The 27,288-nt window shown below is 44.5% G+C and overlaps 2 protein-coding genes across 19 annotated transcripts in view; both read left to right on the forward strand.

Annotated features, from left to right (window-relative positions):
• The window catches only part of PATL2 (PAT1 homolog 2), a 53,253-nt gene extending 33,706 nt beyond the window's left edge, over positions 1-19,547 (forward strand). For 2 of the 11 annotated variants that reach the window (XM_063639501.1, XM_063639502.1), the window contains 15 exons: positions 8,774-8,864; positions 9,653-9,837; positions 10,074-10,100; positions 11,091-11,171; positions 11,942-12,084; positions 12,865-12,933; positions 13,155-13,296; positions 15,204-15,324; positions 15,417-15,514; positions 15,733-15,786; positions 15,882-16,015; positions 16,156-16,315; positions 16,813-16,953; positions 18,738-18,887; positions 19,308-19,547. In XM_063639501.1, the coding sequence (XP_063495571.1) occupies positions 8,849-8,864; positions 9,653-9,837; positions 10,074-10,100; positions 11,091-11,171; positions 11,942-12,084; positions 12,865-12,933; positions 13,155-13,296; positions 15,204-15,324; positions 15,417-15,514; positions 15,733-15,786; positions 15,882-16,015; positions 16,156-16,315; positions 16,813-16,953; positions 18,738-18,887; positions 19,308-19,490 (1,704 nt within the window). In that variant the 5' untranslated portion in view covers positions 8,774-8,848 and the 3' untranslated portion in view covers positions 19,491-19,547. Of the gene's footprint in view, positions 1-8,416; positions 8,865-9,289; positions 9,838-10,073; positions 10,101-10,146; positions 10,250-11,090; positions 11,172-11,941; positions 12,085-12,864; positions 12,934-13,154; positions 13,297-15,203; positions 15,325-15,416; positions 15,515-15,732; positions 15,787-15,881; positions 16,016-16,155; positions 16,316-16,812; positions 16,954-18,075; positions 18,174-18,737; positions 18,888-19,307 lie in introns of those variants that run through there. The other 9 variants (XM_063639499.1, XM_063639497.1, XM_063639500.1 and 6 more) reach the window with 9 other exon arrangements.
• A 1,996-nt stretch (positions 19,548-21,543) lies between these two features.
• The window catches only part of SPG11 (SPG11 vesicle trafficking associated, spatacsin), a 120,730-nt gene continuing 114,985 nt past the window's right edge, over positions 21,544-27,288 (forward strand). For 7 of the 8 annotated variants that reach the window (XR_010120823.1, XM_055276768.2, XM_055276769.2 and 4 more), the window contains exons 1-3: positions 21,591-21,883; positions 24,951-25,135; positions 26,197-26,421. Coding sequence is in view for 7 of the 8 variants with exons in the window: in XM_055276768.2 (XP_055132743.2) it covers positions 21,627-21,883; positions 24,951-25,135; positions 26,197-26,421 (667 nt within the window). In the remaining variant the exon portion in view is untranslated. Of the gene's footprint in view, positions 21,884-24,950; positions 25,136-26,196; positions 26,422-27,288 lie in introns of all 8 variants that reach the window. The other variant, XM_055276767.2, reaches the window with a different exon arrangement.

The following is a 27,288-nucleotide window of genomic DNA, read 5'->3' on the forward strand; positions in this document are numbered from 1 at the left end:
AGCTCCAGATATACTTTTTTAAGCCTGAGAATTATATAGGTGGCATCTAGGTGGAAGTAAGGGTAGGGGACTTGTCTTGACCCTGCATTTGCAGAGAACTAATACGTCAAATAATTGTCAATTGTCCAGAAAAAGTGTTGAAGGGGCTTATGAAGATTATGTCTGTTTGTCCCTGTTGCCACCACTATGATGGAGTCAAAAGCCACAAAGCAACAGTTGAAGGAATGATGTGAGGAAATGGAGAAGTTTGGTTTGTTGGGTAGGAGAGACCTGAAGGGCAGTTAAAATAAGAAACAAAAACAAGACAGGGATTTGTCTCCAAGAAGTGGACACATCCTGATATTTCTATCCTATACACTAAGAAAAAGAGGGGAAAACAGAGAGGCTCAAGACACAGAGAGAAGTGGCTGAAGGGCCAAGCATCCAGGAAGAGAGTCTGGACTTGAACAGGAGGAGGGCCCCCCACCTGGAAGTGCAAGGTGAGGAGGCCTGTGGCTGTGTATAATTTCCTCCAAGTGTGAATTGAAGTGGATCAGCCCCAATGGCCTCTATTTTCCCCATAACAGAAGAGGTGAGGTTGACTGCTGAGAGTAGAGATGGGAGTTGTATGGAAGACTGGAGGAGGACAATGCCTATTTTTTAGAATCACTGATGAGGGATGGATGGGAAAGGAAGCTAAACAAGGACAAATTAAAGAACAGCTCAGCAGGCTGGTGATAGAGCAGTGTCAGTCATGGTCCCGACAAGAAGCAGATGGCACATTCAAGTGGTGTAACTGAGGAGCATGTCCGGAAGGGAATATTCACCAGGGTGTGAACAGGGTGAAGGGAAACTCGTAAAGGCCAGTGAAGCACACTGGAACTAGCAAGAGTGGGGAGCCTTTCCCACCCCCAGACCTCAGGGGCAAGAGGAGGGAGCAGATCCCAGATCCAGAGGGAATTGGTGTAATTTAGGAGAGGGCTGCCACACTGGCTGACATTATCTGAAGCCAGGCAGCCTTCTCTGTCTCCAGGTTCTGGTGACTGCTCCATCCTCTTGTCCCAGTCCCAGGGGATTCTGCTATTACTCGTGGTTTCACTATACTCTTTCTATACTTTTATAAATATCTCTTTATTAGATTATCCAGTTTGAGTACACCTTCTATTTCCTGAAGGAAACCTGACATACATGGTTCTTTTAAAAGACTAATAAAATAGACAAACTCTAGAAAGAAGAACAAAGGAGGAGATGAATAATGTTAGGAATAAAAAGGGAGACAAAAGGCCAGACGCAGTGGCTCACGCCTGTAATCCTAGCTCTGGAGGCCGAGGCAGGTGGATCACTTGAAGCCAGGAGTTCGAGACCAGCCTGGCCAAAATGGCAAAAGCCCATCTTTGCTAAAAAAAAAAAAAAAAAAAAAAAAAAAGAAAAAAAAATTTGACCAGGCAAGGTGGCTCACGCCTGTAATCCCAGCACTTTGGGAGGCCAAGGCAAGTGGATTAGCTGAGGTCAGGAGTTCAAGACCAGACTGGCCAACATGGTGAAACCCCGTCTATACTAAAAATACAAAAATTAGCCGGGCATGGTGGCACACCCCTGTAATCCCAGCTACTCGGGAGGCTGAGGCAGGAGAATTGCTTGTTCCCAGGAGGCAGAGGTTGCAGTGAGCCGAGATGGTGACACGCACTCCACCCTGGCCGACAGAGCGACTCTGTCTCAAAAAAAAAAAAAAAAAAAAAAAAAAATTGGCCAGGCATGGTGGTGTGCACCTGTATTCTCAGCTACTCCGGAGGCTGAGGCAGGAGAATCGCTTGAACGCAGGAGGTGGAGGTTGCAGTGAGTTGAGATCGTGCCAATGCACTCCAGCCTGAGCAACAGGCAAGACTCTGTCTCAAAATAAATAAGTAAATAAAAAGGGGCGGGAGAGACAAAGTACAATTATAGCATGGATTTTTAAATACTCTTATACTATGAACAACTTTATGCCAATAAATTTGAAAATTTATAAGAAATGGACAAATTCCTAGAAGATATATAACTTAAAACTCAAGAAGAAATTGAAAGCCAGACTAGATCTACTGCTATTAAAGAACCTGAAACAATGGATAGAAAATCTCCCCATCCTCCTCTTCACTGGTCTGTGTCCTATTCTCCTGGAGGCCCAGTCTCTGTGGCCCTGTGACCTACAGGTATTGGGAGATCCACAGCTAAAACACCAGGACTCCCTGGAAGCCTAGAAATGTTCTTCAGACGTAAAAACGAACTTCTCTGAGCCAAAGGAGGCTGTTCAAACCCATCGCAAAGAAGCTGGAAACCTTGAAAAAATATTAGACAAATCGCTAACTATAATAGACAATGGAGAGAAGACCTTAAATAACCTGATAGAGCTGAAAACCATGGCCCAAGAACTACATGACGAATGGACAAGCTTGAGTAGCCAATGTGATCAACTGAAAGAAAAAATATCAGTGATTGAAGATCAAAGGAATGAAATGAAGCGAGAAGAGAAGTTTAGAGATAAAAGGATAAAAAGAAATGAACAAAGCCTCCAAGAAATATGGGACTATGTGAAAAGACCAAATCTATGTCTGATTGGTGTACCTGAAGGTGATGGGGAGAACGGAACCAAGTTGGAAAACACTCTGAAGGATATTATCCAGGAGAACTTCCCCAACCTAGCAAGGCAGGCCAACATTCAAATTCAAGACATACAGAGAATGCCACAAAGATACTCCTCGAGAAGAGCAACTCCAAGACACATAATTGTCAGATTCACCAAAGTTGAAATGAAGGAAAAAATGTTAAGGGCAGCCAGAGAGAAAGGTCGGGTTACCCACGAAAGGAAGCCCATCAGACTAACAGCGGATCTCTCGGCAGAAACTCTACAAGCCAGAAGAGAGTGGGTGCCAATATTCAACATTCTTAAAGAAAAGAATTTTCAACCCAGAATTTCATATCCAGCCAAACTAAGCTTCATCAGTGAAGAAGAAATAAAATCCTTTACAGACAAGCAAATGCTGAGAGATTCTGTCACCTCCAGGCCTGCCTTACAAGAGCTCCTGAAGGAAGCACTAAACATGGAAAGGAACAACCGGTACCAGTCACTGCAAAAACATACCAAATTGTAAAGACCATCAATGCTAGGAAGAAACTGCATCAACTAATGAGTAAAATAACCAGCTAACATAATAATGACAGGAACAAATTCACACCTAACAATATTAACCTTAAATGTAAATGGGCTAAATTCTCCAATTAGACACAGACTGGCAAATTGGATAAAGGGTCAAGACCCTGGCAGGTGCGGTGGCTTACACCTGTAATCCCAGCACTTTCTGAGGCCGAGGCGGGTGGATCGCGGGGTCAGGAGATCAAGACTATCCTGGCTAACGCAGTGAAACCCCATCTCTAGTAAAAATACAAAAAATAGACCAGGTGTGGTGGCGGGTGCCTGCGGTCCCAGCCGCTCAGGAGGCTGAAGCAGGAGAATGGCGTGAACCCGGGAGGCGGAGATTGCAGTGAGCCGAGATCACACCACTGCACTCCAGCCTGGGTGACAGAGGTTCCGTCTCAAAAAAAAAAAAAAAAAAGGGTCAAGACCCACCATTGTGCTGTATTCAGGCGACCCATCTCATGTGCAGAGACACACATAGGCTCAAAATAAGGGGATGGAGGAAGATCTCCCAAGCAAATGGAAAAAAAAAAAAAAAAGCAGGGGTTGCAATCCTAGTCTCTGAAAAAACAGACTTCAAACCAACAAAGATCATAAAAGACAAAGAAGGCCATTACATAATGGTAAAGGGATCAATTCAACAAGAAGAGCTAACTATCCTAAATATATATGCACTCAATACAGGAGCACCCAGATTCATAAAGAAAGCCCTTAGAGACCTACAAAGAGACTAAGACTCGCATACAATAATAGTGAGAGACTTTAACACCCCACTGTCAACATTGGACAGATCAATGAGACAGAAAGTTAACAAGGATATCCAGGAATTGAACTCAGCTCTGGACCAAGTGGACCTAATAGACATCTACAGAACGCTCCACCCCAAATCAACAGAATATACATTCTTCTCAGCACCACATCGCACTTATTCCAAAATTGACCACATAATTGGAAGCAAAGCACTCCTCAGCAAGTGTAAAAGAACAGAAAGTATAACAAACTATCTCTCAGACCACAGTGCAATCAAACTAGAACTCAGTATTAAGAAACTCACTCAAAACCGCTCAACTACATGGAAACTGAACAACCTGCTCCTGAACCACTACTGGGTGCATAATGAAATGAAGGCAGAAATAAAGATGTTCTTTGAAACCAATGAGAACAAAAACACAACATACCAGAATCTCTAGGACACATTTAAAGCAGTGTGTAGAGGGAAATATATAGCACTAAAGGCCCACAAGAGAAAGCATGAAAGATCTAAAATTGACACCCTAACATCACAATTAAAAGAACTAAAGAAGCAAGAGCAAACACATTCAAAAGCTAGCAGGCAAGAAATAACTAAGATCAGAGCTGATTTTTTTTAATGGGTTTCATTGATGTTATTGCAGAGGACATGATTTTTTTTTAATGGTCACGGAGTATTCCATGACGTTTATGTGCCATATTTTGTTTTTTACTAAATCTTTTATTTTATTTTATCTTTGGATGCAGGGTCTCACTTATTGCCCAGGCTAGATTACCATGGTGTGATTTTGGCTTACTTTAGTCTCGGCCTCCTAGGCTCAAGCAATTCTCCCTTACCTCATCTTCTCAACTAGCTGGGACTACACGTGTGCATTACCATGCCTGGCCACTTTTTCTTTTTGTATTTTCCGTGTAGACAGGATTTTGCTATTTTTTTCAGGCTGGTCTCAAACTTCTAAGCTCAGGCAGTCCACCTGCCTCAGCCTGGCAAAGCTCTGGGATTGAAGGCATGAGCCACCACTTCTGACCATACCATATTTTCTTTATTGATAGGCGTTTAGGGCCTGTCCATGTCTTTGCTACTGTGCATAGTGCTGCAATGAACATGCATATGGATGTGTCTTTATAATAATTTATATTTCTTTGGGTATGTACCCAGTTATCAGGTTCCTGAGTCAAATGATAATTCTGTTTTCAGTTCTGTGAGGAATTGCCACACTGCTTTTTACAGTTGTTGAACTAATTTAAACTCCCACCAGCAGAGTATAAGCTTTCCCTTTTCTCTGCAACCTTGGTAGCATTTGTTCTTTTTTGACTTTTTAAAAATAGCCATTCTGACTGATGTAAGGTGGTATCTCATTGTGGTTTTTCTTTTAATTAATTAATTAATTTTTTTTTTTGAGATGGAGCCTGGCTCTGTCACCCAGGCTGGAGTGCAGTGGCGTGGTCTCGGCTCATTGCAACCTCCGCCTCCCGGGTTTAAGTGATTCTTCTGTCTCAGCCTCCTGACTGGCTGGGACTGCAGGTGCCCACAACCATGCCAGCCTAATTTTTGTATTTTTATTAGAGACAAGGTTTCACCATGTTGGACAGGCTGGTCTCGAGCTCCTGACCTTGTGATCTGCCTGCTTAAGCCTCCCAATGTGCTGGGATTACAGGTGTGAGACACTGTGCCTGGCTTCTTTTTAATTTCTTTAATGATAACCATTGAGCTTTGTTTTTCATATGCTTGTTAGCCACATGTATGTCTTCCTTTGAAAAGCGTCTGTTCATGTTTTTTGCCTACTTTTTAGTGAGGTTTGGTTTTTTTCTTGCAAACTTGTTTAAGTTCTTATTAATTCTGGATATTAGACCTTTGTCAGAGGCAAAGTTTGCAAATATTTTCTTTTATTCTGTAGATTGTCTGCTTACTCTGTTGATAGTTTCCTTTGCTGTGAATAATCTCTTTTGTTTAAATAGGTCCCATTTGTCAACTTTTGCTTTTGTTGCAATTGCTTTTGGTAGCTTCATCATGAAGTGTTTGCAGGTTTCTATGTCTAGAATGGTAGCTTTTATGTTATCTTGCAGGGTTTCTTATAATTTTATGTTTTACGTTTAAGTCTTTAATTTTTCTTGAGTTGATTTTTGTATGTGGTGTAATTAAGGGGTTCAGTTTAAGTGTTCTACATATTACTAGTTAGTTATTCTAGCACCATTTATTAAATAGAGAATTTTTCCCACAAAAAAAAGAAAATCTCCCCATAAAAGAGTGTTTTATGTAGCAAATGTAAATATTTCTAATGTCATTTTTTTCTTTAAGAAAAAAATTTTGGCCGGGCGCGGTGGCTCACGCCTGTAATCCCAGCACTTTGGGAGGCCGAGGCGGGCGGATCACGAGGTCAGGAGATCGAGACCATCCTGGCTAACACGTTGAAACCCTGTCTCTACTAAAAATACAAAAAAAATCAGCCGGGTGAGGGGGCGGGCGCCTGTAGTCCCAGCTACTCGGGAGGCTGAGGCAGGAGAATGGCGTGAACCCCGGGGGGCAGAGCCTGCAGTGAGCCGAGATCGCGCCACTGCACTCCAGCCTGGGTGAAAGAGCGAGACTCCGTCTCAAAAAAAAAAAAAAAAAAAAAAAAATTTTAATAGAGATGGGGTCTCACTATGCTGTCCAGGCTTGTCTTGAACTCCTGGGCTCAAGCGATCCTCCTGCCTCAGCTTCCCAAAGTGCTGGGATTACAGGTATGAGCCATTCTAATGTCTTTTTGAAATCTGACCCAACAATCCTGTGTACCTGTGTGTACTTCTTATTCTAGAAGAAGCTCTAACAGGCTGTGGGAAGCATCTGCTTTATTCACTGTGTACCCCAAGCCTAACATAAGCTTGGCTTAAACTTAACATAATTAAATGATGGCAGGAAAGTTAGAACATCTAGGGGATCAGTAGACATATGAGACTTCAGATAAGGGTAGGGGACCTTCATAAAAAACAGTAGGTCCCAAATGAAACTCCAAACAGCCAGGGCAGGGCTGTGGTCTTTAAGACTGAGCCCTAGTCCACCTGCTTTGGTACTAGTCAGTACCAGAAGTCCCTTCAGAATGAAAATCTTCATGTAATAAGTTTCTCCTTAAGATCTAGTCTCTACAACAACCTAATGAATCACCTCTGGAACACTGAAATTCACCATGTGGTCCTTTTGTTAATAGTGCCAAAGTACATTATTAGGAAGTTCCTGAGAGAAACAGCTGAATAACATTACCAAAAAGGCAAGGCCAGAACCCAGCTGGGTGTGGTGGCTTGTGCTTGTAATCCCAGCCTTTTGGGAGGCCAAGGCAGGTGGATTACTTGAGGTCAAGAGTTTGAGACAAGCCTGGCCAACACGGTGAAACCCTGTTTCTACTGAATATATATATATATATATATATATATATATATATATATATATACAAAAAAAAAATTAGCTGGGCATGGTGGTGGCCACCTGTAATCCCAGCTACTCGGGAGGCTGAGGCAGGAGAATCTCTTGAACCTGGGAGGTGGAGGCTGCAGTGGGCCAAGATCATGCCACTGCACTCCAGCCTGGGTGACAGAGTAAGATGCTGTCTCAAGATATATGAGAAGTTTTTCAGTAACTTTCAAGCTACTTATATTTGTTCCCCCACCCATATAGTTATGACCTGCAGTAAAACTTCTGAAACAAATATTTTCCTTTAAAGGCACCAAGAATCATGGTCTTATCACCATGGCAAGAGGGTCCTAACTTTCATTTTCGATGTAGGGAAATTAACTTAGTTTTTATTTTTATTCAGAAGTTCTACAAAGTCATGTGGGTTTCAGCTGAACACAGGATGTGAGCACAGAACCCAGGGTTGCTTGAGGGTTAGATGAGACTTGGGAGGGTGTTGGGTTTTGCCTACCAGGAGCAGCTATGTTTTTGTTATTGTTGATTTGTTTTTACTCCTGAGCTTCTGGACCAGTTTGCCAGTAGAGCAGCCAAGAAGATGTAAGACTGTGTATCTCATGCAAAAGTGTTTTTACCATGAAGATCTGACTTCCAAATTCACAGGAGTCTCTCATCAGTCAGAGCTGAGTAGCTGACTTAAGCTCACACGACCCGGTGAAGGGCAAGCATCATCAGGTGGACTTGAGGGCTTCAAGTACGCTGCCCTGAAGCGCCAGGAACGGGGTTGCTAGGCATCCTCCCCAGGATCTACCCAGGACTTTCCTATCCAATTTTGTTGAAGCAAAACCTAGGGATTAAATGAAATGCAACCTCACAAAGTACCAATGAAGGGTGTGGAAAACAGGGATCCTCTTTTTAAATATCTGCCCCCCAAATATCAATCCCAATAAACTATACTAAAAGCCATGGATGGCTAAAAATGCAGTTTATGTCTTTTCTCTGTTCAGGGATTTTTTTAATCATTAAACTATGTTCTCATATTTCCATCAGGCCCCAGTGGATGGAGGATGCTGGCCCTTTAATGGGTGAGCAGGGGAGGAGCTGGGACTTTTAAAGCCAGGAGCAGCAAACAGGTCCTGGCCCAGGCTGCTATGAATAACTTAAACAGAAAGGACAGCAACAGTCAGGTGGTGGGTGTCGGCAGCAAGGCATCACCGCACTCAGACGGTGACTGGTGATGTCCGTTGGGAAGTACTTCTCTTCCTGCTTCTAGCCTGTGCCTCATTTCTGTCCCTTTGTGGGACAGCTCCCTAGAGCTGAGCTGGGAGGGTGGGGGTTTATGGCAGTCTGAGACCCCAGGGTCTCTCTCCTCAACACCACGGCCAAGAATTCTCTAACCATCTTGCTGGGAGGATTCCATGGCTGTTTTAGGGTGCCATGACATCCTTACTGACTGAGGATGGTGCCTCTTGGCCTCTTTCTTGTCTCAGGTTTACCTTCCAGAGGCTGGCAATGCTGTTTCACTGGAGGACACAGCTAAGAAGGAAGTTCACCAGCCTGCCAAGATGAAATGGCTTGAAGGTATCAACAAGTGGGCCATGGTGTTATATAAAATGCCCCAGCAAGCAGAGCTTGCTGGTCTGTTTCACATATGGGCTTGGATGTCCAGAGTCACTGGAAGTTATTCCAAATTCTTCCACTTGCTAATTATATTATAATGGGTGACTGAAAGGTCACTCTTCTGGGCTTTATTTTTCTCACCAACCTAGTAAAATTATCAACAACAACCCAGGACAGCCTCATATGACTGTTAAATGAACATATGCACGTAAAGCATATGGCACACAGTAGGGTTAAATTGCAGTGAGTCAGGGCAGCTGGAACTTGTTCAAAAAGACAACAGAAAGGGAGTGGGTGGGGCAGAGCAGATGGAAAAGGCTGTGCTAGAACTTAACGAAGGAACTGAAGAGGGGATGTGAAAGTGAAGATGTTTGGTATCTGCCAGGTTCCTTTTGTTTGCTTTTTAAATTTTTTACTGAGAGACAGGGTCTCACTGTGTTGCCCAGGCTGATCTCAAACTCCTAGGCCCAAAGATCTTCCCGCCTTGGCCTCCCGAGTAACTGAGACTACAAGCACAAGCCACCACACCTGGCTCAGTTTCCATTTGACTTACTGGGGGATGGTTCGGGGCACCTTGGGAGAAGGGAGGCCAAGTTAAACCCACAGAACAGGAGGCGTTATATTCAAAGGTGGTGCTGGAGATGGCTTATGAACAGAAGTGCTATTGAGTAGCAGCCTCTCTATACAAGACTCTCACCTGAGCCCCCATCTTACCTTCTCCTCTGGCCCACACTTAAACCAACGGCCAGGTAAGACCTGTGGCCCTTTGGCTCCTGAGGAGGAGCTGGTGTCTGCCTGCCAATTGGAAAAAGAAGAAGAGAATGAAGGGGAGGAGGAGGACGAGGTGGATCTGGACCCAGACCTGGAGGAGGAAGAGGAGGAAGAGAATGATCTTGGGGATCCAGCTGTACTTGGTGCTGTCCACAACACCCAGGTACCATGGCAGGAGGGAATGGGAGAGGGTTGTCCTGAACTGTCTGTGGCTCACAGGCTGTCACTAAACATTCCTCTTCTCTTTTCTACGACAAGTTCTGGATTAACATTTTCTTTTTAAGCCTTGAACCTGAGTTAGGGACTCTCTCCTTCCCTCTTTCTCCTGTCTCCCACTTGGTTTCTGATGCTGTTCTCGCCTTAAAACCAGGTCCTAGCAGAGCTATGCATCGCCCACAGGTGGTGGCCCTGCTACTAGCGTTAAACGTGAGTCACCTTTGCCTGATCCTGGGCCCCTCTGTCTCAGTAGTCCATTCCTGGTATTTATTCCCTTGGATCCCATAACTAGTGGAGAAGGACAAGGACTCCTATGTAGATATGAGGTGACTCAGAACTTCCTTCAACCTACTACTAAGGTACAGTAGTCCATGGTTTCACTTTCTGCCATTTCAGTTACCCTTGGTCAACTATAGTCTGAAAATAGGCGAGTATAGTACAATCAGGTATTTTAAGAGAGACTACATTCACATAACTTTTATTACAGTATATTGTTATAACTGTCCTATTTTTATTGTTCATTTCTTATTGTGTCTAATTCATAAATTAAACTGGCCAGGTGCAGTGGCTTATGTCTGTAATCCCAGCACTTTGGGGGATTGCTTGAGGCCAGGACTTCCAGACCAGCCTGGGCAACAAAGCAAGACCCTGTCACTACAAAAAAAAAGAAAAAAAATTTTCAAAACTTAGCCAGATATGGTAGCATGTGCCTGTAGTCTCAGCTACTTAGTCTGAGGCAGGAGGATGGCTTGAGCTCAGGAGTTTGAGCCTGCAGTGAGCTATGATAGTGCCACTGCACTCCAGCCTGGGTGACAGAGCAAGACCCTGACTCTAAAAAAAAAAAAAAAAAAAAAAATTTTTAATATATATATAAACTATCATAGACATGTATATATAAGAAAAAAGCACTATACACAGGATTTAGTACTATCCAGTTCTAGGCATCCCTTGGGGGTCTTGGAACATATGTCTCATGAATAAGGGACTAGTCTTCACTGCACTAGTCTTATTCCTCCCAGGAGAGGGAGAGGGATCCTGGCCCAGCTGACTTTGAATCTGAGGGAGGGCCAAGCTGCCACTGCACTGGATGTTGGAATACCTGGTCTTGCTGCTTCCTCCCACCTCCTCAAAAACACAGGTGAATGCAGAATACACTACAGGGGCCCATTCGAGCCTGGTTTTTCCTCCCTCCTGTTTCAGAGAGCTCTGCTTAGATCCCCTGGAGTCAAGGCCCCTGGTGTGCTGGGAATGTCACTTGCCTCCTTGCATTTTCTGTGGCAGGTGAGTCTGCTGCAGTCTCCATAATGTGGTTAGTGAGGATTCCATCCATTATGTTCATTTTACCCCCAACCCTGGTCTGGAGTTAAGGCACCCAAAGTGAGATATGGGTACGGGAGGTGAGAGTTGCCCCATCATAGAGGAGCTTGATAAATGACAGAGGTGGTGTGCCCAACCAGGGGCATGGATGGACACCTTAACAGGTGGTACTGGGACAACTGGCCATTTGTATGAACAAGGACAAACTAGATCCCTACTCCTGCCTTAGGCAATCTTTCAGCAGATGGCCAGCCCTTAGCTGGAAAGAGCACCTGCCCTGCAATTAACTGTGTAATGGGAACATGGCCTGGGGTAGAGGAATTCAAGAACCAGGATATCCTGCAGGGAGAACTAGAAGGAATTAGAGCTCTGAGGAGGGCTTTGAGTGAGTCAGAAAAGACAGATGAATACTGCCCCAGCGGCTGAAGACAGCCCAAGAGAAGACTATTATAGAGAGGAGAGAGAGAGGCGTTGACTTTCCAAATGGTAGGAAAAGCACATGACCCCGCATTGTCAGGGAATGATGAGCTGCTTCCTAGTCAAGCCCTGTTGAAACAAGGGCAGGAACCATAGTCTGGTGCCCCCAAAGCTGCCTTGAGGGACTCACAAGACGGCACAATGTTGGGTGACGTTCTTGAGGGGAAAAGGCAGGAAAGGAGCTGAGCCCTCACAACAAGAGCAGCATTCTTTTGGTGGAGATGGCGTTCTCCCAGACCTCTTAATTCCTCTCTCAGACCTTGGACTACCTGTCGCCCATCCCTTTCTGGCCTACATTTCCCAGCACCAGCTCTCCAGCACGGCACTTTGGACCTCGGCTGCCCACACAAGACCCAACTCTCTTCTGCAGCCTGCTGACCTCGTGGCCCCCTAGGTTCAGGTACTGGTTTGAGGTTCTCCCCAGAGGTCTCAGGAGGTGCTGGCTGAGGAGGGGTGGGGACCATGCCTACCAGTTGCCACAGGAAAACACAGAAATCTAGTAAGAGAAGTCTGAGGTATAGTCTAATTCCTTCTCCCTCACAAATGTAGCCCCAGGGAGATTAAAAATTTATTTAAAGCCGGGTACTGTGGCTCACACCTGTAATCCCAGCACTCTGGGAGGCCGAGGTCGGAGGATCACTTGAGGCCAGGAGTTCGAGACCAGCCTGGCCAACATGGTGAAACCGTGTCTCTACTAAATATACAAAAATTAGCTAGGAGTGGTGGTGAGCGCCTGTAATCCCAGCTACTTGGGAGGCTGAGGCAGGAAAATCACTTGAACCCAGGAGCCAGAGGTTGCAGTGAGCTGAGACCGTGCCACTGCACTACAGCCTGGATGACAGAGGGAGACTGTCTCAAAAATTAAAAATAAAAATTTATTTGCGATCAGCCAGCATGATGGAACTGAGACTACTATTCAGAACTCCTGATGACCAGGCCAAAACGTTTTCTACTGTTCCAAGATTTCCTGCAGCCAAATTGCAGGAAAATAGATGTTGGAGGAGCTTGGGAACCCTGTGGGTCTAGGACTGTGATGTGCCATGTGGCTGACTTTGGGAAAGTACCTAAACAGATAAAGTTCCTTAGATGTCCATCTGAGCTGACCTGGGCTGAATGAATGGAGGGGGGCAGAGAACTGAAAGCTTCCTTCCACCCAGCTGGTTACTTCTTATCTTCCCAGTCATCTGACCCAGCTCCACCCTCAGCACCAACGAATCTTGCAGCAGCAGCAGCATAGTCAAACACCAAGGTAAAGCCCAGACCAGGAGCAGGGTTGAGGGGAGCCCATCTGCATGCCGGGTCTCCCCTTGTGACCAGTTGTCTCCCTCAAAGCTCCCATGTGGTAGTTAAAACTCTCATACTGTTGCCCACCTCTGTGCTTGCTCCATCCTTCCCACTTCCTGCTCACCATACTCCTTAGGAAGTGGCAGTGGTGGGTAAGTCTAAAGGGTTGTTTCTTCTGGCTTAAAGTCCCCCAGCCAAGAAGCCTTGGTCTCAGCAGCCAGACCCCTATGCTAACCTCATGACCAGAAAAGAGAAGGACTGGGTGATAAAAGTGCAGATGGTGCAGCTGCAGAGTGCAAACCCCTGCCTGAATGACTACTACTACCAGGTGAGCCCCGCAGTACTCAGCCCAGCCTCTGACCTTGGGTCAAATGGGCCTGGACTCCGGGGTCCTCTCTGATCCTCTCTTTAGCTCATAGAGGTCATGTCTGTTCAGGTGGGAGAGAGAATCATTACAGGATGGGGGCCATATTTCTAAAATTGACATCCCAAGCTCATTTCTGTCTATCTTCCTACATTTCAGCCAACTAAGATTATTTCCAGTTCCCCAAACACACTTGGGTTTTGTCTCCACTCTTTGCTAAGAATTTTCCCTGTTCACCCAGGAAATATGGATTTTCCCACCTTTGTATGCTGAGAAATGTCTTGTTATATTCATCTACTTTCACTTTTTAGATCTAAAGCACAGGGATGTTATAAATAGTGGGATTCAGTTTGTTTAATTGAACAAATGACAGCAGACATTTTTACTCATTTTCCCCTGCTTCCTTCTGCCTTTATTTATGGGGCAAGTCTTTGTCGACAAGTTTTTGGGTTGTCTAGGCTGCTTTCTTTTTTTTTTTTTGGAGACAGAGTCTCCCTCTGTCATCCAGGCTGAAGTGCAGTGGCACCGTCTCAGCTCACTGCCACATCCATCTCCAGAGTTCAGGTGATTCTCCTGCCTCAGCCTCCCAAGTAGCTGGGATCACAGGCATGCACCACCATATGCAGTTACTTTTTATATTTTTAGTAGAGACGGGGTTTCACCATGTTGGCTAGGCTGGTCTTGAACTTCTGACCTCAAGTGATCCACCCGCCTCAGCCTCCCAAAGTGCTGAGATTACAAGCGTGAGCAACCGTGCCCGGCTGGCTGTTTCACTTTCACCTCAACATCTGGGAGCCTCCTATCCAGTGCCCCACCCTTATTCCCTTCTCATTTACATTAGGTATTTTTCCTTTCTTTCCACCAAGCTTCAAAAGCCCTCCTTTTTCTGCAAGGGTCACTGAAAGTGAAACAGTTTTGTATTCTTGCCTTTTTGGCATTGCTTCTAAATAAAAGAGCCTTTTTCAAATCCTTGTTTGGCTTGTCAGTGGATTTTAGTTTACGATTTCTCAACTTTAAGAAAATGTCAGAGCTGCTGAGCGAATCCACAGAAGTATAAAACTGGCCTAGAGGGCAACTGAAAAACACATCCCTATAGCTAGTTCTGTGCTTCAGCCTCTGGATGGCCTTCATATCATCAGATAACTGATTTGTAGAAAGCACAGGTGAGGTCACAAGATTAAATGGGGAAGTGGGGAGGACAGGTGGTGTGCAGTGTGTGGGTACTAGGACATGAGGAATGCAGGAAGGTTACAGACGCTGGAACAGGTTTGCTCACTGGCTCTCCACTTTGCTCTTTGCCCTTTCATCAGACTTGGTGGTACCTAGTCTTTAAGTATTTGGTATGTGAATTCCAATATGGGTGATGTGGGGCCCAGGGTGCTTAAGACACTTTAGAATAACTGCAAGGGGGGCCTAAGGTGCCAGCATCATTTCTGGAATGATTGTTGTAGGAAAGAGTGTTAAGAGGCCGTGCTTGTCTGGGTGCAGTGGCTCGCCTGTAATCCCAGCACTTTGGGAGGCCAAGGAGGGCTGATTACTTGAGTCCAGGAGTTCAAGACCAGCCTGGGCAACATGGTGAAATCCCATCTACAAAAAGTACAAAAATTAACTGGGCATGGTAGCACGTGCCTGTGGCCCTAGCTACTGAGGAGGCTGAAGTGGGAGGATCACTTGAGCCAGGGAGGTTGCAGTGAGCCAGAGATTGCACCACTGCACTCCAGCTGGGTGACAGAGGGAGACCCTGTCTCAAACAACAAAACTTATAACACACACAAAAACTAAAGAGGTTGCACTTGAGAAACTTAATTCTAAATTCAAAAGATGAATATAGGGTGTTTTGTTTTTTTGTTTCCTATTCCATACATTCTCAGGAATATTACCAGAAGCTAGAAAAGAAGCAAGCAGACGAAGAGCTACTTGGACGAAGAAACCGGGTTGAGTCCCTCAAGCTGGTAACGCCTTACGTTCAGAAAGCAGAGGCTTATGAGTCTGGTAGGGTCAGGACTGACGTGCTGACTTGGGCTGGGCATCTGGGTGGACAGAGTGTGGGAGGGGGAGGGAAATGTGCCTCTCTTCTCATGCAGTGGTCCGGATCAAGGGTTCCCTGGGCCAGGTAGCTGTGTCGACATGCTTCAGCCCTCGCCGAGCTATTGATGCTGTACCCCATGGAACTCAAGAGCAGGTGGGAGCACTATCTTCCCAGACATTTTTCTCTCCCCTTTGGAAGAAGGGTCTAGAACACTCTTGTGTTAAGACTGTGACCTAAGAGGGAGGAAGAAGTGTGATCAGACTTTGTTTCTAGCCTTTCCAGCTCAATCTCTAGCTAGTCGGGGGCCTGGGCTAGGGCTGTGGCAGTGGCAGTGGCAGTGTAGCTGATAGCTGGCGACTCTCTTCTCCTAGGATATAGAAGCTGCAAGCAGTCAGAGGCTTCGGGTATTATACCGGATTGAGAAGGTGAGATATCAGTTCCTTAGGGACGAGTTCCGAACCTACCTTTGAGAATGAGATATTACCCAAATTTACCTCTTTTTCCACCCTCAAATTCCCAGATGTTCCTTCAGTTACTAGAAATAGAGGAGGGCTGGAAGTATAGGCCTCCACAGCCCTGCTTTTCTGAGCAGCAAAGCAACCAGGTTGAGAAGCTCTTCCAGACCTTAAAGACCCAGGAGCAGAACAACCTGGAGTGAGTGTGGGAGGGTTCCACCTCAGCCCAGGAAGGGAAGGAGCAGCAAAGACACTGGTCTTGCTTCTGCCTCTCCTTTCTGGCATGTAGCCCTCTCCTCTATGCAGAGCTCTGAAAATGTTCTCTTCTCTCCCTTGTAGAGAGGCAGCAGATGGCTTCCTGCAGGTGCTCTCTGTGAGGAAGGGGAAGGCCCTGGTGGCCCGGCTGCTCCCCTTCCTGCCCCAGGATCAGGCTGTTACCATTCTTTTGGCTATCACCCACCATCTGCCCCTCCTGGTCCGGAGGGATGTGGCTGATCAGGTACTGTGGCATTGAGTGGAGAAGAGGATGGTCTCCTGAATAGGTTAGGGGTCGTTCCTCCCCTCCAGTCCCCACATGCCCCAGAGATGCCAGAGAAGGTGCTGGGCAAAGCGAGGGATGCTGGCCTTGCCACCCTCAGGCAAGGAAGTTACCGAACTATTATAGGAACAGTGGATCATCTTCAGGTATGACGAACAAAAAGCAACAGGTGTATGGTTGCACAGGTGTCAGTGTGCTGAGGAGGTCTGAGTAAAAGATTAGGACGCCCTGATAAATGTTGAGCCCCTATCTACTTTTCTTAGAGAAGGCTTCCTAGGACAAGTAGGTACTGAAGGTGTCAGTGTTGGGGATGGAGAGTCATAGTTGTGATAAGCCTGGTAAGTAACCTCACCAGGACGTGCCAAAGACAGGTCAGCGAGGGAAGGGACTGTGGAAGCAAGGTAAGGGGAAGTGAAGTTGTAGTGGAATTTGGGAGGTGCTTACTGATCTTCTTGCAGGCCCTACAAATGTTACTCAAACCTCTGGGCAAATGTATCAGTCACTTGACCCTCCACGAACTCCTCCAAGGACTTCAGGGATTAATGCTGTTGCCACCTGGCTCCTCAGAGCGGCCAGTCACTGTGGTGCTTCAGAATCAGGTAACATGTCTAGGAGGCTTTTTTCCATAGATGGCTTCCAGGTTGGTATCACTGATAAGGGATAAGTTGGGGGACAGTCTCATCTCTCCACAAATCTTATCCTCTGCAGTGCTTCTCTATTTCTAGTAAGCACACGATCACCTGGCAGGCTTATTAAACCCAGCTCCTTGGTCCCACTCAGTCATTCAGTGGGTCTGGGGTGGGGCCCATGCACCTGCTCTGCTTTTCTAATAAGCTCCCTGATTGCTGCTGATGTGAGTCTCTAGAGCAGGTCTCCAAACTCTTGTATACCCCTTTCAGTAAAAAATATTCTAAACCACACTACCATGTGTTTAAAAATCAAATACATGTAACACTAGTAATAATAGGTACATAATATTTTTTATTTTTTTAGATAGTCTCGCTCTGTCACCCAGGCTGGAGTGCAGTGGCATGATCTTGGCTCACTGCAACCTCCACCTCCTGGATTCAAGTGATTCTCCTGCCTCAGCCTCCCAAGTAGCTGGGATTACAAGTGTGTGCCACCACACCCAGCTGATTTTTGTATTTTTAGTAGAGACATGGCTTCACCATGTTGGCCAGGCTGGTCTTGAACTCCTAACTTTAAGTGATTTGCCCGCCTCGGCCTCCCAAAGTGCTGGAATTACAGGCATGAGCCACTGCGCCCAGCCAATAGGTATATAATAAAAGATAGAAATTTTTAAAGAATGAGACTCTAGATGTGATAATTTTGATGCTCTCTTCTAATATCCCAGTGGATTATCTCATGTATGCCACACTGAAGGTCTTTGCTTAAAGAAGTGGCTCTAAAAGTGAGGTCCACAGACTACCTGCCTCAGATCCCTGGATGCATTCCTGATCTCCTACTCCTAGGAGTTAAGCCTAGAAGTATGCATTTAATCAGCTCTCCAAGAGTGTCTTTTGGAAAAGTTCAGAGCAGTGATTCCTATGGAAAGGTTAGAGAGTTCTTTGGCTCACCAGTGTAAAACCTGACAGCCCTTGTGGATATTTTGAGCTCTATCTCTAAATGTGAACCTGTCCTTTGGGAAGATAAGAGTCAGGAAAGCACCAAATGCCAAGTGTGAACTATTTTTCCCTGGAATATATGTATGTCCCTTGCAGTTTGGAATATCTTTGCTCTATGCCCTGCTGAGTCATGGGGAGCAGCTGGTATCGCTGCATTCTTCCCTAGAGGAACCCAACAGTGACCATACAGCTTGGTAAGATCATAAAGGCCTTGTAAATACTATCTAGTACCCTTGGGATGTGCAGACTGAGCCAGATGAAGTATTTCCTGAGGCATTTTCAAGTACTGAGGAGGAGGTTGGATAGAGAAAGAAGTAGCAGTGTTGTAGCTGTTCTGCTTTTTTTCTATGGTGCCCTAGAGTTTTGGTTTCTTCTGGGAGACAGTATAACATAGTACCTAAGGGGACAAGCTTTAGAGTTTAAAAAGACCTACCTTTGAATTCTGGCTGTATCACTTCCTAGTAATATAACTTTAGGGCAAGTTCTTTCACTTCTCACTTCTCTTAGTTTGTTTCTTTATCTACAAACTAGGGATGATGGTATTAGCCCCTCATAGTTCTTAAGATTAAATAGGAAGGGAAATGTGTAAAGCACTAAGCATTGCTTGGCATGTACCAAACATGCAAATGTTACCTCTGAATTGCTACCTGGGGGTGGGGGTCAATGGTAGTAGTAATGGAAAGATAATAAGAAACCTTGGCCCTGAGTCTGTTTCTTAAGCAAATTTATTTGCTTATATCTATATTTATGCTCTCTAGGACAGACATGGTGGTTCTGATTGCCTGGGAGATAGCCCAAATGCCTACAGCCTCTCTGGCAGAACCCCTAGTTTTCCCCAGCAACCTACTTCCCCTGTTCTGTCACCACGTAGACAAACAATTGGTTCAGCAGCTGGAGGCCAGGATGGAGTAAGTAATGGCAGAAACAAGGTCAAAGCCCCTTGTTCAAGCCCAGTCTATGTTCTGTTACTTGCTTCACTACTTCCTTCTTCTAAATTATGAGCATGAAGGATCATGTGTTTTTAGAAGTGGTTCTACACACTGACATTTACTGAGTAACCAGTCTTGACTAAGTCTTCAGCCAACCTTTTATTCCAGGCACTTTGGTCATTTATAGTGCTAAGCTATTTGAGGGCAAGAATTAATTTAAGAACCTGAATTATTCATTCAAGAAACACTTGAGGGACAACTATTCTAGGATATAAGCATGAATAACATGGTCATCTCTGTCCTCAGAATTACTGCTAGAAAGAGTCAGATACTAATTAAATCATATAAATGCTTGCAAAGTAGAATTGTGCTTGCAGTTAACATCTGTTCTCTTTATAGGTTTGCCTGGATCTACTGATCTGTTTGTTCTGGAATACATGTATGTGGGAAGTTGAATCATCAGACATTAGCTATATAGACTATGTTTACAGGGATCCAGAGAGTCTGAAGACATTTCTTATGCCTTTATATATTGGAGAACCCTTCCCCATTTTCATATCCTTTCTTCAAAAATCTACATGATGTGCCTAAAAATAAGACACGGCTTAATAAGGTACAATTAAAGAGATAATAGAATGATGTGTTGGAACTTGCTTGTAAGTTAAAACCTATAATGAAGGCTATCTTATGTGTGAGTGCTCCAGGAATGTCCTTTTTCTTTTTCTTCTTTTTTTTTTTTTTTTGAGACAGGGTCTTACTCTGTCACCCATGTGGGAGTGCAGTGCCACCAACATGGCTTAATGCAGCGTTGACCTGCAGGCTCAAGTGATCCTCCCACCTCAGTCTTCTGAGTAGCTTGGATTACAGGCATGTGACACCACACCCAGCTAGTATTAAAAAAAAATTCTTTTTGGCCAGGCGCAGTGGCTCATGCCTGTAATCCCAGCACTCTGGGAGGCTGAGGCAGGCAGATTACCTGAGGGTCGGGAGTTTGAGACCAGCCTGACCAATGTGAAGAAACTGCGTCTCTACTAAATATACAAAGTCAGCCAGGCATGGTGGCACATGCCTGTAATCCCAGCTTCTCGGAGGCTGAGGCAGGAGAATCGCTTGAACCTGGGAGGCAGAGGTTGGAGGTTGCAGTGAGCCAAGACTGCGCCATTGCACTCCAGCCTGGGCAACAAGAGCGAAACTGTCTCAAAAAAAATTTTATTAATTTTTTTTGTAGAGACAAGGGTCTCCCTATGTTGGCAAGGGTGGGCTCCAGTGATCCTCCCAACTTGGCCTCCCAAAGTGCTGGGATTTACAGGCATGAGAAGACTGTCCTGATTATAAGGGACAAGGCCTTGTTGTAGCTAACACAACTGTAACCTTAGAAATTGCTTTAACGTTGCCATTTTTTATAGAGAGAAAACAGCCCAGCTAAGCTTAGAAGGTTGAATATATCTCCCTTGTGATAGAAAATGTTTGGTTTCAGCCGGGCACAGTGGCTCACGTCTGTAATGTTAGCACTTCCAGGCTGGGACAGGTAAATCATCGAAGGTCAGGAATTCGAAACCAGCCTGGCCAACATGGTGAAACCCCGTCTCTACTAAAATACAAAAATTTAGCTGGGTGTGGCGTGCGCCTGTAATCCCAGCTACTGGGAAGGCTGAGGCGGAATTGCTTGAGCCTGGGAGGCGGAGGTTGCAGTGGGCCGAGATCCCGCCACTGCACTCCAGCCTGGGTGACAGAGTGAGACTCCATCTCAAAAAAAGTTTGCTTTTATTTTGACAAATAAGGTCATGCACTGATCAACAAATGCTGGAGTACCTTTCATGAAACAGGCACTGTTTTAGGTACTAGCCGGGACAGTGGTGAGCAACAAAGTCCTTGCTCTTTCGAAGTTTACATTCTTATTGGACAGGAACTGGCAGAAAATATCAAGTAGTGATAAATACTATGATTAAAAATAAAACTAGGTGAGAGACTGCAGTAGAAGGGACTTCAGGTTGAATGGCTTAGGGAGGCCTGTCAATAGAGGTTACATTTATGCTGAAATGTTCTGAATGTGGAAAATGTGTTAAGAAGGTACAGCTGTCTTTTAGGAGACTTTACCAAAATGCCTATTCAACCCCTCTTCTCACCTCAAACCCTTTGCTCCTCTCCTTCTCTTGATCTTGGATCATACTTCCCTGAGAAAACAGACAGGAGCTCTACCATCTCCACCCCTTACTTACCCCGTCTCTCTGACTGTTACAATGGATATTATTTGACTTCAACTTTCGGGTCAACACCCTTCCTATGGATCCACACTGTAAGACTTGGTCCATGCTACCAAGGAAATGGCACCACCCCAGAGCCTGTAAGCAAACAGCACAATAAGAAAAGCGAAGAAAAGAGGCAGGAACTGGGTTCCAGGGGAGCTGGAGGCATCTGGACCAAGAAGGCAAAGAGCAATGCCACAGAGCGAGAACGGCTGCAACGGCCTGCTACGCTAAGCTAGGCCTTCAAGCATGCCAGGGCAATTAAGCAGAGTGGGACTGGGGACAGGAAAGATGTGGCTTTGCTAGAGAGGCTAGTACTGCCCCCCACAGGAAACGGATGGAATCGACCGGAGACAGCCGACAGGTCTCCGCGGGAGTCACGAGGCCGAGCGTGAGCCGCTCCGTACACCGCGCATGCCCACGAGGCAGTCAGGTTCCGGCGAAAGTGACCGGAAGTAACCGCCGGGCCAAGATGGCTGCAGAGGAGGGGGTCGCGAGCGCTGCTTCCGCCGGCGGTAGCTGGGGCGCCGCGGCCATGGGGCGGGTTCTACCGATGCTGTTGGTGCCGGTCCCCGCCGAGGCGATGGGGCAGCTCGGCTCCCGGGCGCAGCTGCACACACAGCAGGAGGCTCTGGGGAGCCTGACGGCTGCAGGCAGCCTCCAAGTGCTTTCTTTGGCTCTTGGCAGCCGGGGCGGGGGTCGCTGCTGCCTGGAGGGCCCCTTCTGGCAGTAAGTACTGAGGGAGAGCTGGGCCGTGGGGGGAGTCCAGAGCCTAGGCTCGGCTGGCTGAGCCCCAAGGGCTCATGCCGAAGCCTGCCTGCAGCCATAGAGGTGGCGGGAGAAGGGTGCCAGCTGCAGGAAACGCCCCAGAGGCGAGCCTGGTTTCCTCACAGAACCTTTCCCCCGACCTGAAACGCTCGCCTGGTTGCATTCTGGCAACCCGGCTCCCCTGTTCCGGGTGGGCGGAGAGGGCATCCAGCTCCTCTGCCACCTGCGGCGAACCCGGAACGGGTCTCAGCTGAGGCGCTGATTCTTTCATTATTCAACACAGGTTGATTAACTGTCATAGGGTCGAGGCCCATGCCCATTTCTTCCTTCAGTTAAAGATGCCAGCTGAGGCTCATCTCTAATTTGAATCATCCTGATACTTTTTTCATGTCCTTGAAATGAATAGCGTTTTCTTTCACATGTAGTCCTCTTCTTCAAAGACAGAGTCCAGTTTGTCCCCTCACTTATTCAACAAATATTGTGTGCCTGCTGTTACATAGGAGCAGTGCCTAAAAAGTTGAGTAAGACACTTCTTTCTTGCGAGGCGCGCACGTTTGGAGAAGACAAACGTGATTACAATAATGCATTACTTTATACTTCCGTAACTCTTCGTTCAGTACTTAAGAGTTTACATCATAAAGTTTGGGAATGCCCTCTTAGTGTTTTGAATGGGCTGCTGCCTTTTTTTTTTTTTTTTTTTTGAAGATAAGGTCGCTGTCGCCCAGGCTGGAGTGAGCTCAGTCACGGCTCACGGCAGCCAGCCTTGACCTCCCGGGCTCAGCCTCCCCAGCAGCTACGACTACAGGCGTGCACCACCAGGCCTGGCTAATTTTTCTATTTTTTGTAGAGATGAGGTCTCACTGTGTTGCCTAGGCTAGTCTCAAACTCCTGGACTCAAGTGATCCCGCCTCTCCCTGCCAAAGTGTTGGGATTACAGGCGTGAGCCACTGAGCCTACTTGTGCTTTTAATAATTATTAATAGTAAATATTTTCACAACTCTTTAAGATGAGTAGCCAAAAGGTGTCTTATTAATCTTGGAATCTCCAGCTCCTCTAACAGCTCCTGACATTTAGAGATTCATTTGATAAATCAGTGAATGCTTAACGCTTCTGGGTTTGTCTTCTCTACCCTTGATGTCTAGTTGCTCGAAAGAGGAATCTCTGCATTTAGTTTATAAACTATTATAAACTAAGTTATTTATAAACTAGGGGAAATCAGTTTATTTAGCAGTATCAAGTACCTATGAATGTGGCTCTGTAAGGAGAGGAATGGGGCAAAGAAAAGCCGAAATCTTTAGGTGTTTGAGAACCCAGCAGGGAAGGTAAGACCCAGATGAAATAAAGGGGGCGTTCATATGCTAGTTCATGAAATTAGACGGGAGGAGGACCAAGAAAGGACTTTTTTTTTTTTTTTTTTTTTTTTTTTGAGACGGAGTCTCGCTCTGTCGCCCAGGCTGGAGTGCAGTGGCGCGATCTCGGCTCACTGCAAGCTCCGCCTCCCGGGTTCACGCCATTCTCCTGCCTCAGCCTCTCTGAGTAGCTGGGACTACAGGCACCCGCCACCACGCCCGGCTAATTTTTTGTATTTTTAGTAGAGACGGGGTTTCACCGTGGTCTCGATCTCCTGACCTCGTGATCCGCCCGCCTCGGCCTCCCAAAGTGCTGGGATTACAAGCGTGAGCCACCGTGCCCGGCCAAGAAAGGACTTTTTAATTTTTTTATTTGAATTGAATTTTAATTCAGTTAAAATACTTCATAGGGTAAAAATAAGGGCATGTTTATAGTATTTAGAGTTTACTTCCTACTTTTTCAAAGTACATAGGTCTTTTTAATATTGTTGAAATTACATCATATATCTTGTTTATTGCATTGAAAATTTCCTGTCTTTCCATGTGGCAATATTGTCCCTATGCTAATGATGTACTCTACCTTTTAAGTGTATCTTAGTTTAACCTTTTGTGTATTTGACATTTAGGTTATTTTCTATATTTATCAATATGAACAGTCAGAAACGTGTCAATTTTTTTATCTAATAAGGACATAATACTATAATAGTATAAAACTACTATAGTAGTATAAAATACATAATAGTACATAATACTATTATGTACTCATTAGTTTTATTACTAATTGAATTAAATCATATATGTTACACAGTAGTTTTATATACTACTCCAGAAGTATAAAATTTACTACTTCTGTAGAAAAAGCAAGTTTCTTAACAGATGAAATTTTATCAGCATGGTATAGCCTCACCTCTTTCCACTGTGTTGTTTTCAAATTTGGGGCTTTTATTTGTAATATGTAATTTAGTTTTAATATTTAATTCGAAGCTGAAACACCATCAGTCTTGCCAGTGTTGTTATTTTGACATTTCAGTTTAAGAATTCCATAACTGTACTTGTTCAGTAATGGTAGTCATTAGCTACATGTGATTGTTAAAGTAAAAAGTTTGGTTCAGTTGCCCCACATTTCAAGTGTTCAGTAGATGCATGTGGCTATTGACTACTGTGTTGGGCAATGCTAATATAAAACATTTCCATCACAGAAGGTTCTATTAGGCAGAGTTTTTCAAGATTTGGAATCGTCAGTCTATAAATACAAATAATCGCTTTCTTTTTAAAAGTCAAAACATTTAAGTTATCGAAAGCCTATTTTATTGTGAATACCACCTCATATAAATAATATACATATTTTGTTGTTGATACCTACCCTTGATCATGACAGTTTGTTTAAACATACTAGTTGGGATTAGAGATGAAAGAATAAATGGAGCCATCATTTCTTGCTCTGAGCCCCACATTTTTGTTTTTTACTACCCACTCCTGTATTTTTGTGTTGGTGTAAAAGGGAAGCGGGAAGAGGAGGGAGGTCCTAGAGCAGTTTACGTTCTCTTAAATTGAAGCATAGAATGAATATACCAGGTCAGCTAAACTGTTCTCTACTTATTCAGCCCTTCTACCCCCACCATTGTGGGTAAATATTATTGCGGATATAGAATATAATAAATCTAAACTTTTTTTCTTAGCTTTATATGGGAGGATTCTCATAACAGCAGCACACCCACTGAAAAGCCCAAACTGCTCGCTCTTGGTGAAAATTATGAACTGCTTATCTATGAATTTAATTTGGAAGATGGAAGATGTGATGCAACCATTTTATATAGCTGTAGTGGGGAGGCATTGCAAAAGCTCACTGAAGATCAAGATATCAGTAAGTATCTACAGGTGGTCTTTCAGCATATTTAAATTTGTGTCATTACCATGTAGTTATATACTTCAGGAAAAGTTGTCATAGAGGTGAAATCAGGTCTACGCTGTCCGATATAGTAGTCACTAGGCAGATGGGCTATTGAGCACTTGAAATATGGTTAATATGAATTAAGATGTACTTTGTGTCATATACATATTAGATTTTGAAGACTTAATACTAAAAAAGTAAACTATCTCAATTTTTTGTATTTTGAATATAAGCTAACGTATATTATTAAAATTAATTTCACCTGTTTCAATGTGGCGACCAGAAAATTTTATTTATTTTTATTTTATTTTTTTGAGACAAAGTCTCGCTCTGCCACCCAGGCTAGAGTGCAGTGGTGCCGTCTCAGCTCACTGCATGCAACCTTCGCCTCACCAGTTAACTGATTCTCCTGCCTCAGCCTTCTGAGTAGCTCGGACTACAGGCGCCCGCCACCATGACCAGCTAACTTTTATATTTTTAGTAGAGACAGGGTTTCGCCATGAAGCCCACCTGGGCTTCCCAAAGTGCTGGGATTATAGGCGTGAGCCACCCCTGCTAGAAAATTTTAAGTCATGTATGTGGCTTACATTATATTTCTTTTGGATGGTGCTCATCTAGACTGCTTATAGAGCTGTTGACTGCAGGGAGCAGAAATCAAAGCACTCAGGCCTCTATTTTTAAAGCAGTAACATACTCTTCACCCTTGATTATAAGGTTTCTTCTTTTTTTCTTTAAAAAAAAAAAAAGTGCTTTTATGGGGTCCCATGGGTAAGTTGGCTTTTTTGAATATTCGTTCTAGTGTGCTATCAGACTAGCATAAATGGAACCAGGGACATTGTAGGCCATCTTTATTCATCCTCTTACCCCCCTCCCAGTGAGTACTTCCTTAGGTGGGTGTGAAGCTAACTGCGTAAAGTTAGACTAAGTCCAGTTCCTTTTTTGTTTTACTTTTTTGTATTAGGTTTATAAAATCAAATGTACCAGTTGTAAAATTGTGACCAATGAGTTTGAAATAATATCCTTTTGTTTTGTAGGTATTTCCTTATTGTCTTTGAGAATCCTGTCATTTCACAATAACACGTCATTATTGTTCATCAACAAATGTATCATCCTACATATTGTATTTCCTGAAAGAGATGCTGCAATTAGAGTACTCAACTGTTTCACGCTACCCTTGCCTGCACAGGCAGTGGACATGATTATTGACACGCAGCTCTGCAGAGGAATTCTTTTTGTTTTGAGTAGTTTAGGCTGGATCTGTATCCTTGGTGGTAGAAGTGTTGATCGATATGTAGAGGAGAAGAACACCTATAAAGATGAGCCTTTTTAGGCTTTAGTTTTGGGAGCTGGGATATAGGAAGCGTGGTTAGTTTTTCAGTAAAACTTTTCATGGAAAAAGATCCTCATAAACTTAAAATACTAAATTGTGTATTACTTTATATTCTAGTTGAATATTTTCCAGTATATACATTTTTAATAGTATTAACTGTACGTATTTGTGTTCTTTTAAAATTGTATATTCTCTGCATTACCTATTTATTCAAAACGTATGTCTTGAATATCTACTATGTGCTTATGTGGCCGGGTGCGGAGGCTCACGCCTGTAATCCCAGCACTTTGGGAGGCCGGGGTGGGCGGATCACAAGGTCGAGACCAGCCTGGCCAATATGGTGAAACCCTGTCTCTGCTAAAAATACAAAAAAATTAGCCAGGCATGGTGGTGCATGCCTGTAATCCCAGCTACTCGGGAGGCTGAGGCAGGAGAACTGCTTGAACCTGGGAGGCGGAGGTTGTGGTGAGCCAAGATCGTACCACTGCACTCCAGCCTGGGCAACAGACTGAGACTCTGTCTTAAAAAAAAAAAAAAAAAAATGCTTGTGTTATGATATCTATCTTTTCATGTATAAATATAGTCTATCTCTTGTCTCTAATGATGTTTCCATCATATTAATGAATGTTTGCTTTGCCACATTAATTTGATCTTGGAAAATATTATGGGTTCTTTGTCTCCAGTAGATCTATTGGTCATCAGCAAAATTATTCTGAAGATTTGACAAATTACCCCTTATATGATTTTGGAACTTTAATTTCTGAATTAAAGTAATGGTTTTTATATTTTGTAATAG

This window comes from Symphalangus syndactylus, chromosome 5, assembly GCF_028878055.3.
Source record: "Symphalangus syndactylus isolate Jambi chromosome 5, NHGRI_mSymSyn1-v2.1_pri, whole genome shotgun sequence".
In the NCBI taxonomy this organism is placed as follows: Eukaryota; Metazoa; Chordata; class Mammalia; order Primates; family Hylobatidae; genus Symphalangus; species Symphalangus syndactylus.